This window comes from Sinocyclocheilus rhinocerous, unplaced genomic scaffold, assembly GCF_001515625.1.
Source record: "Sinocyclocheilus rhinocerous isolate Xijiao unplaced genomic scaffold, SAMN03320098_v1.1 scaffold585, whole genome shotgun sequence".
Lineage (NCBI taxonomy): Eukaryota > Metazoa > Chordata > Actinopteri > Cypriniformes > Cyprinidae > Sinocyclocheilus > Sinocyclocheilus rhinocerous.
In genome coordinates this window covers 2,142,496-2,153,296 of record NW_015630024.1, presented here as the reverse complement: position 1 = coordinate 2,153,296, position 10,801 = coordinate 2,142,496, and the positions used below count along the sequence as shown (strand labels likewise).

The following is a 10,801-nucleotide window of genomic DNA, read 5'->3' as shown; positions in this document are numbered from 1 at the left end:
AGTGTTTACTTTTCTGGAAAATCAGTCTCTATATAGAAGTATTTCAGTAAAACGCTAAAATTTTGCTTTTAAAACAACAGAAGCTAATTAAATATCTGCATGTTTCTATGCTTTAATAACTGTATAGTTTTTATACCCACAGTTCTCGTGTCTGTCATGGAACGTGGAGAGTCAGTAGCCAGCCGGTGCGGACAGGGAGACGAGACTTGAAGAAAACTCGACGTATTGTCAGGAAAGTGTGACACAATGGCCGCTGTGGACATACGATCCATAGACGTGGTTCCTAATCATCCTTTCTGCACTGTGATCAATCACTGAAGCTATGCTGGACCGCTCACTGCTAGTTCATGATTATATAATCTTAACTGTGATGCTCAAAGTTTACAGTTTTCCTATTCGCTGTCATTGTGGACATCTTTAGAGGTTCATTTCTTGCTATAGTTCACCTAGAAATTGAAATTCTGTCATCATTTACTGACCCTCATTGTCGTTGCAAACATGTATGAGAAATTTTGAAAAATTAACTTACTGTATTTTTTTCTGCAGTTACAATGCTTCAAAATAGACACAAGCAGCAAGTGATTCACGTTTTCTGAAGCCATATAGCTGTGCATGAGGAGCATTTTGTTGTGTTCCACAGAGAAAAGAAAGTAAGTCACACACATTTGGAATAACATAAGGGTGAGAAAACAATGGCAGAATTTTAATTTACGAGTGAACTAATCTTTGAAGAATGTTTGTAGAACCTGATTTTTTATTAGTGATTTGAAAGCTGCCATTTTTACATAAACTTAATATGAGTTGTGGTAGCCAAACGCAAAGTTCAGTCACAAACAGAGGTGATTCAAGATCTCTTGTCACATTTACAATGTAATATCACTGTGCACTTGAGTATGGAAATTAATCCCAGATTGCAGCATTTAATCTACATCACTTTTGATGAAAATCATCTGCTAAATTGCTGAACATGATTTATATGTTTCTTGTTCAATTTGTTGTTTCTGCCCTTATTACATTTTGTAAATGAATTGCAAATTCTTGTTTTAGATGTGACAAGTCAAGTGTATATACGTGGAAGTTCACACTAAACCTGTGTACCCAACTGTGTATTGAGATTCATTAAATGTGCATTTTAGCATCAGCTATAATGTAGTGATATTTTTGGATCTGAGGTGTCATCGTATCAGCAGGTTTGGGATTTATGGTGTTTAGCAAGCACTTTCATATGTTTCAATGTTGAACCACTTAGCATTTTCAAATATTCATTTTTGATCTGTCTCTTCAGAAAGATTTTAACTTGCTCTTTAAAGGAATAGTTCATGTAAAAAATTTGCTGAAAATGTACTCCATTTGAACAGATTTGGAGAAATGTAGCATTACATCACTTGCTTGAGATTCATTAAATGTGCATTTTAGCATCAGCTATAATGTAGTGATATTTTTGGATCTGAGGTGTCATGGTATCAGCAGGTTTGGGATTTATGGTGTTTAGCAAGCACTTTCATATGTTTCAATGTTGAACCACTTAGCATTTTCAAATGTTCATTTTTGATCTGTCTCTTCAGAAAGATTTTAACTTGCTCTTTAAAGGAATAGTTCATGCAAAAAATTTGCTGAAAATGTACTCCATTTGAACAGATTTGGAGAAATGTAGCATTACATCGCTTGCTCACCAGTGGATCCACTGCAGTGAATGGGTGCCGTCAAAATAAGAGTCTAAACTGCTGATAAAAGCATCACAATAATCCACACAACTCCATCAGTTAATGTCTTGTGAAGCAAAAAGCTGCATTTTTGTAAGAAATAAATCCACCATTAAGACATTTTTAACTTCAAACCGTTGCTTCCGGCTAAAATACGAGTTCTCTATCCATAATATTGCTTTCTCCATTGGAAAGTTATCTTGTCTGTATCAGGACAGAAATATGCACAGATCAAGCACTGTTTACAAATCAAACCGTTCTAAACAAATATGTTGGTGGATTTTGTGAGAGGACAACAGAGGATGGACTTTTTCACAGGAGGAAGTGTTATTATGGATTATGGACTGGTACCGTATTTTGGCAATGTTTTAAAGTTAAAATGCCTTACTGATGGATTTGTTCCTTACAAACACAAGATGTTAATTGATTGACTGGAGTGGTGTGGATTACTTGTGGATTATTGTGATGTTTTTTATTAGCTGTTTGGACTCTCATTCTGACGGCACCCATTCACTGCAGAAAATCCTTTGTTGGTAAGCAAGTGACGTAATGCTAAATTTCTATCTGTTCTGGTTCCTTTAACCCATATAACCTAGTTCAGGTGATTGTGGTTTGCCTCTTTTTAGTTTTACTTTTGCTCTTGTTTGTCTCACACTATCTCACAAACATTATCAAGATCCACCAACAACAACACAAGAATCCAGATGGGTCAGGAAAACTGGTTACATGAAAGGTTGCATGTCATCATCTTTATTTTCTCTGCCAGTAAATTCTTTTTATACACCACAGTAATTATGGTGTCTTGGGAGAACAGGTTATATGTTCTATTGAGTTGGCCAAATGTGGACACCCAAACACCGCACCCATAGTCAATGCACAACACAACATTTAATATCAAAACTACTGACATTAAAAGAGATGTGACCATGCATAACAGCCTTCACTCTTCTGGGGTGGCTTTATATTGAATGTTGGAACATGGCATGGGAGATTTGCTTTCATTCAAACACAAAAGTATCAGTAAAGTTGGGTGACGAAGTCTGGCATCCCAGAAGTGTTCAGTGGGGTTCAGATTTTTGCCGTTTTCCAGTACAAATAACATTCTTAAATCAAGACACATTTACTTAAGAAGCAAAATGAACGAATATATTAAGATAAGTCTTGTTTTCTGAAAAATATATCAAAATTAAGTGAGTTTTTGCTTAAAACAAAACAAAAAAATCCATCAGTTGGGTAAGAAAAATAATCTCTTTGAATTTATTTTCTTACCCTATACTGACAGATTTTATTTATTTACTTTATTATTTATTTTTAAGCATAAAGTCACTTATTTCGATAATTTTTTTCCTAAAACAAGACTTAAATGTGTATTTAATAAATTTAATTTAATTTAATTATTTATTTGTTTGTTTGTTTTTTATTTTTTTTTAGAAATTTCGGTTACACTTTATTTCAATAGTCCACTTTAGACATTCTATTAACTATAAGTAACTTTGTAACTACATGTCAACTACATGTCAACTACATGTCAACTAATTCTCATTAATTTGCAACTACATGTCTACTAACGCTCAGAGTAGACTGTTAGGGTAGGTTTAGGGTTAGTAGAATGTTGACAAAGAAAGTGTTAGAAGATATTAAGCAGACAGTCTACTAATACTCTACTAACTGCTAGTTGACATGTAGTTGCAAAGTTACTTACTGTTAATAGAATGTCTAAAGTGGACTATCGAAATAAAGTGTTACCGAAATTTCCACTTTTGCAGTGCAGTTTTTTAAATATTGCCACTTATATTTGAATCTGTGGCTTTTTTTGAGGGGGTCTGTATGAAAAGGCTCGAACCATTGATCCTAAGACAAAGATTGTAGCTGATACTAGACTTTCCATGTAGTTTGACTTAACATATTGCATATGCCAGTTTTGCTTGTTTGTAGGGTGTATACTTTAGTGTACTGTATACACACAATTTTAGTGGCCTACTAAAATTGCGTCTATGTGCTAAGATACAAACGGGCAGTTTCTATTTAAATCATAGAAGCTGTTTTTGCTTCATCTACATTTTTTGCAAATAAATAATCAGGTTATTTACAGCAATGACTATTTCAGCAGGTTTGGGACTCTTGTGTGTTTATTGGCACATCAGAGGCTAATTGGACTGTAAAAAGCTCTGTGCTTTCTTTGTGCTGATGTCTCTTTGCAGTGGAAAAAAAATCTCTCAGTAAGTATACCGTGTAATTGAGTGTTCAGGGGAGCTGAGGTGAGAAAACGGTTGAGTAGGTTTATTTGTCACCGAACACACCGGTCATGCACAAGTCTTTAATATTGCCTCAAGAGACATTAGACTTGATAACAAATTAATGCATTCCAACAAACAATCAATGAATCTCTGATTTTTAAAAAAAGCCATCGTAACAGCAGTGCGGATGGTTTAGCTGAACAGGTTTTACGTGTTTATGTTTTATGTAATGACTCATTGTTTTGGTATCTCAGGTGAGGGAAGGATGGAAATCATGCATACTATCTACGTCACACCTCTATACAACATGACCTTAGTGACAAGCTGCCTTAAATTCGACTGTTTAAGCGGACAGGGTTTCAGTCTTCATATGAAGTGGAGCCAAATATACACCTCTGAGTAAGTCATCTTTAATTGTTTCATTTAATATGGTACATTAATGAGCACTGAAATTTAATTTGTTGCTTGTTAGCCATTGCAATCAATGAAAATGTAATAATTATTAAAAATATTTTCATAATAAACATGATCTAATGATATCATTATATCAATGCACAGAATATTTTAATTGAATATATAATTTCATTAATAATTAAATAGCCACTACAGATTATTAAAAACAACTAAGTACATTAGTCTGTTTCATTGTTTTTCTATTCTGCGTTTTCTCTAATATCATACATTGCTGAAAGTTGTCTAATGACGTGTCTCTTTACTTTCATTTTGAGGAATGCATAACAATCAGATGTAATTTCTTTAAAATGAATTGTCATGCTATTTTATTAAACAACTAGCTTGCCGTTATCTATCATATAAAAAGGTCATCTTTTTCTAAAACATTGAAGTTCACTACATTAACACAATGTTCGGTCTTGTTTTATCTCTCTAGGTTCATTGCTTACTGTAAATCTGATCCAGTATGTCTTACATATCAGACAGCTCTAGTCTCAACAAGGCCCTGCGGCAGCAATACCTCAATCTGCCCCAGGGACACTTCTGTCAGGTCACTTACGTCTGGATCGATGGCTCTGGAGAGGGTCTGCGTAACAAGACTCGAACCATGGATTCAGAGCCAAAGAGCATTGCTGGTAGCGAAGCGTTAACTGGTTTCACTTCTTTATTTTGAACATTTTATTCATTCTTATTTTGTTTTTGTTGTTCTTTGACAGACCTACCAGAATGGAATTTTGATGGTTCCAGCACAGGTCAGTCTAAAGGACACAACAGTGACATGCTACTGATTCCAGTCTGCATGTTTAGGGACCCCTTCCTCTTGGACCCGAACAAACTGGTGCTATGTGAGGTGCTCAAGCACACCCAAGAACCTGCAGGTAAAATTGTTCCAATATAAAAATTATATTAGATCAGTTAAATAGTGCTGAAAAAAGACAATCAATTTTTTTTAATACCAAAAAAAAAAAAACAACAACTTTGAAATCATGAAAAATTATGTATTATATGTTTTTTTTTTTGTCAAAGCAACAAGTATAGCTGGTGAGTCCCATTCACGTTCTTCCCAGCATACACTGGGGCATAAATAATTCATACGGTTACACTGTTTAACTTTTGCAAATTTTATGTACAGTCACACATGTAGAACTCTTTTTTTGAAGTTGATGAAAAAATTGTTAAGAAATTAAACTTTAAAAAGCCATACAAACTACAACCTTCTTTTGTTAAAGTTCTACAAATACCCAATTTTGTAGTTAAAATGCGCAGAGATTCATTTGAGTTATAAAATTGCTCGCAGTGATCATACAAATTCAACTTGTGTAGAACTAACAAACGAAATTGTTTCTTTTAGAATCGAACCACCGTAACCGCTGTAACAAGGTCATGGAAAAGGTCAAAGACCTTCACCCCTGGTTTGGCATGGAGCAGGAATATACTCTCCTAGGAGTGGATGGACACCCTTATGGCTGGCCCAGACTTGGATTCCCAAAACCACAAGGTTAAATCTTGTATAAAGCTGCTGTAAAGGATTTTTTGAATGCCACACATTGTAAAATGTTTCTCCTACCTTAAAGATATCACTAAAATCTGTGTTATGAGAAACCACACCGGTTCTTTGTAATCACCGGAGAAGAATCTGGATGCAGGCCATGTTAAATTAAAAAACATTTTCAGTTTTGGTTGGCTGACATGGCTTTGGATTTTGGCGAGATGTGTGGTTGAAGAGCAGTGGAATATAAGAAAACAGTCACTTACAGCACCTTTGCACCAGTGGTACATTAATAGAGAATTCCTGTATCTTGCTCTTTGGGAATTTTTTTTCACTATAGGGATTACAAGTACCAAATAAGCCATATCTCTATTATTGCAAAATATTCCAGTCTTAAAGTCATTTTGATAGATTTGTATGAGGAACACACAGAAAATGTAATTGTTATTGACCGAAAATTTTGCCTAACTCCCAAAGTCACCATTCACTTTCATTGTATGGGAAAAAATCTGCTTGAATTTTTTTTTTTGAGGGGGGGGGGTTGTTCCATAAGGTTTCAAAAGACTTGAGTGTGTGAAATTTTACTTTTTATAATTTGTATATTTATGTTCCATTTTTATGTGTCTGATTGTACAATCAAATGACATCTGTGACATCTTTATATTTAAAACATGGCAGTATTTGTTCTGAATTTTGTGTCTATTTTCTGTCAGGTCCGTATTACTGCAGTGTTGGTGCTGACCGAGCTTTTGGCAGAGACGTTGTGGAGTGTCATTATAAAGCCTGTCTGTATGCTGGCATCAAAATCAGTGGCACTAACGCAGAGGTCATGCCCTCTCAGGTAACAACTGTTACACTGTAGATATTAGACATCATGTTCTGGATAGCCAGTCTGGACAGTTTGCTCTTTTTGCAGTGGGAGTTCCAGGTGGGTCCATGTGAAGGAATTGAGATGGGCGATCATCTATGGATGGCACGTTTCCTGCTCCACAGGGTGTGTGAAGACTTTGGAGTGGTGGCCACCCTGGATCCAAAACCCATGACAGGAGACTGGAACGGAACCGGTTGCCACATTAATGTCAGCACAGTGCAAATGAGAGATCAAGGAGGAATTGAGTATGTCCTGAGTTATGCACACACTCATAAGTCATAGAAAGACTAAAACAAACAGAGAGTGTTAAAGCCCATTCACACTAAGAATGATAACTATATTAGCATCCACACCAACGCATGATAACTTTCTGTTTATTATAAGCACATGCTGCAGTTTTATCGTCTGTCGCTTTTAATGCTCAAGCTCTTTAAAGCAGGATGGATTCTGATTGGCTCTCAATGATTTTATCATCCATCAGATGTAAATAAATCCAATGATATTGTTCCTCTCTGTCGTTATCATTACAGTTGTGGTCTGAACTTCCATTACTGTTATAGTCGTCCTTGGTGTGAACCGTGTTTGGTCATGTTATCTGACCTCCATGATTCTTTTCTCTTCATCAGGCACATTGAGAAAGCCATCGAGAAACTGAGCAAGCGTCACGCAGAGCATATTCGTGTCTATGACCCACATGGTGGAGAAGATAACAAACGTCGCCTCACGGGTCGCCACGAGACCTCCAGCATCCATGATTTCTCAGCAGGTGTTGCTAACCGTGGGGCCAGCATCCGTATCCCTCGTCAGGTGGGTCAGGATAAATGCGGTTACTTTGAGGACCGTCGTCCTGCCGCCAATTGTGACCCATATGCAGTGACCTGCGTAATGGCCATCACATGCATGCTGGAAGAGGGGGAAGATGCCCATGAACTTAAATAACACACTTTTGGAAACTAATAATTGTTTAGAATATTAGATAGAGGGCACTTTAACCTGTTACAATTGTTAATATTGTCTGTAAATCATACTCTATACATATTAAACTCTTCTTCTGAAAGGAATGTTTTATGACACATGATTTGCAGGCAAGTTTGATATGTTGTATTGAATGATCTTACATCAACCTGTTTCTGTGCACAATAGATCACATTAGAACCTGACTGGGGTTAACAGCTGATTCTCTACCTGTCTTTCTACCGTCACACAAACACAAGTTATAGGTTGTCAGGTGTTCTCCAGCATCTATGATTTCTCAGCAGGTGTTGCTAACCGTGGGGCCAGCATTCGTATCCCCTATCGGGTGGCTGAAAAACTTTGAGGACTGCCGTCCTGCCGCCAACTGTGACCCATATGTCATGACCTGCACAATGGCCTGCACATGCATGCTGGAAGAGGAGGAAGAATTGAAATAATGCAATTCTGGAAACAAATAGTGGTTATTTAGAAGAATATTAGAATGAATACTCATTTATCACATTTATTTAAAGGGGTCATATGATGCGATTTCAATTTTTCCTCGGCCAATCACAATGCACTGGATAGCTGGCCAATCAGAGCACACCTCGCTTTTTCAGACCGATGAGCTTTGTAAAAATCGACGCGTTTCAAAAAGGCGGGGCATAGAGGAGAAACAATAATGTACAGTATGTGGAAAATAATGTTTTTTTTTTACTTTGAACCGCATAAACACATTTCATTACACCAAATACACAAAATAATGTTATTTTTAGCATCATCATATGACCCCCTTAAATGTAAGAAAATCAGTAAAATAACCATCGATTAAAATCAATATACAGTAATGTGGATTGAATTCGATCACTGTTGACCGTCCGGAATCAAACTATTTTCTTTCAACGTGCGAGACTTCTGATTCATTAGAAGAATAACAAAGTGTAGTCAAAAACGCCAAACCTATTTACACTATAAACCAATATGTATGATTTTAATATGACAACAAATAGCTAGGCTACTATTTGTAACATCAAGCAGCATGACAGTTTTTTTTTTTACATGTAAAATGAAGTAACTGGAAGCGCATGACACCGGAAGTCTCGCACATTTTTTTTTTTTTTTATTATTTAGCATTTCAAGCATCACAACAGAACAAAATAGGCTAACATAAACACAACTGTAAGTCCTCACAGACTGAGACATTCATATTAATCATACTATAACAGAGAAATAAACCATCATACAAGACATTAATCCAAATAAAATAAAATAAAATAAAATAAAATATATTCATGTAACCATAAACAATGTAGGGGATTAAACAAAATCACACTTATTAAACAAATCAAATAATTTCTTGGCTTTATCACTTCTCATAATTTTCAGGACCTCTGTATACATGGCAAGCTCCTTTTTAAAGACATTAAGGGGAGCTGTAACATAGCCACATATTTATAGCCTACTAAAATATAGGCTATTCGAACCATATTTACTCTTAGTATTAGTATAGGACTACTTGTTTTTTATTACAGCCCGTGATAATTAATACATTACAAAAACATTGTAAAAATAAAAAAATAGGCTAAAAGAAAGTCATCCCACTCCTCTACGTCTACTTCTATCATCGCTTGGATTACAGCGTCACACGCCGCCTTTTTGAACGTGATTTTCTCCAATGAGGGGGCGGAACATTTGGCAAATTACGCTGCAGCACGTATATTATTGCACTGGTTGGCTATTAACTGCAAGCAGACAGAGTGTCATTCAATGCATTGGAGAATACGGCGAACATAAATAAAGAAAAAAGTTGCTTGTCAGATTTCCCTAACAAGCAACCGTATTTTTTTTAAATAAGCCCAAAAAACCGCAACCCGCGACCTGAGATTTTTTCAAGCAACTTTACAAAAAAAGAAGCCCAAAGTCGCGTATAATACGCGGACTTGGAAACTATGTCTGGAATCTATGTAATATGTACACGTGTCAACAAATTGGTATTGCTGTTCTTTTGGATGTCCATAAGGGGGCGTAATAGGCAAGTGTTTAGAACTCAGGTAACGCTTTGAAGAAGCCTAGTAGAACGTGTTATTGATTGGCACTCACTAATGTTTGTAATAACGTATCTGTTACAAAGGTTTGTTTTTTACTCAAATGTTTTCATACCTAAATTTGATTAATCATTATTTTTAGTCTTGTGTTCAAGTAAAATGTCTATAATCCATAAAACAAAACTTAAAGATCTGACAGTAGGCCTAGATGTTAGATTAATAATGCTGCTAATGTTGGTTACTAGCACTGACTTTCTACCTCTTTCACACAAGTGTATAATAACAAAAACCAATTTGACATAATTCTTATAAGTGATGTTAATAAAAAAAAATTTTTTTTCTGTTACACCCTAATTTAATATGGACTACACAAAGAAGACCTCTCAGAAAAAAATGCTGATGTCAAAAGGCACAGGAGATGGCTTTAAAGTGGCTTCTATTTTCAGCAGATGACTGATGTGTGGAGCGCAGGAGTGTGTTCAGTCCCCATCATGAGGTGAATTTATTATTCCCAGAACAATGGCAGAAGGGATGTCTATTCAGTTTTATCAATGCTCTTGTCGCCAGACAGATGGAGGTATGGATTTTTGCTGATTGTCCTGGTTGGTTATGGAGAAAGCTCAGTGTGGTGCTGCTTGCACATTTACATCACAGTGGTATGTGGGTCAATGACGTGACACTCATTTTTTTATTTTAGTTATTCAAACATACACAAACTCAGTGTTGTTCATACAGAATATTTCTTGAATACACCTCATCTATAAGCAACATGTTTTCAAATTCTAATTAATTTTGATATTTTTAGGTGCTTCAACAGTCAAAAAATATGCATATAACAAGAAAGTCATTTAAAAAATATATTTAATTTGGCATAAACATAATTTTATTATTATTTATGATATTATAGCCTAAATTATTATAAAATACTGCTTTTTTTGAAGCAGTTTTGAATGTGTATATGTTTATTGTATATAAATATAATTTAAAATAAATAAAAATTTATTTAAAAAAAAATAAATTATATATATATATATATATATATATATGTG

At 35.4% G+C, this 10,801-nt stretch overlaps 1 protein-coding gene across 1 annotated transcript; it reads left to right on the top strand.

Annotated features, from left to right (window-relative positions):
• Positions 1-4,290: 4,290 nt before the first annotated feature.
• Positions 4,291-7,985, top strand: glulc (glutamate-ammonia ligase (glutamine synthase) c). The gene is made up of 7 exons (XM_016551913.1): positions 4,291-4,339; positions 4,830-5,028; positions 5,110-5,271; positions 5,745-5,891; positions 6,596-6,723; positions 6,799-6,998; positions 7,380-7,985. Exons 2-7 carry the CDS (start codon positions 4,860-4,862, stop codon positions 7,690-7,692), a joined length of 1,119 nt encoding a protein of 372 aa, XP_016407399.1. The 5' UTR covers positions 4,291-4,339; positions 4,830-4,859; the 3' UTR covers positions 7,693-7,985.
• The last annotated feature ends 2,816 nt before the right edge of the window (positions 7,986-10,801 follow it).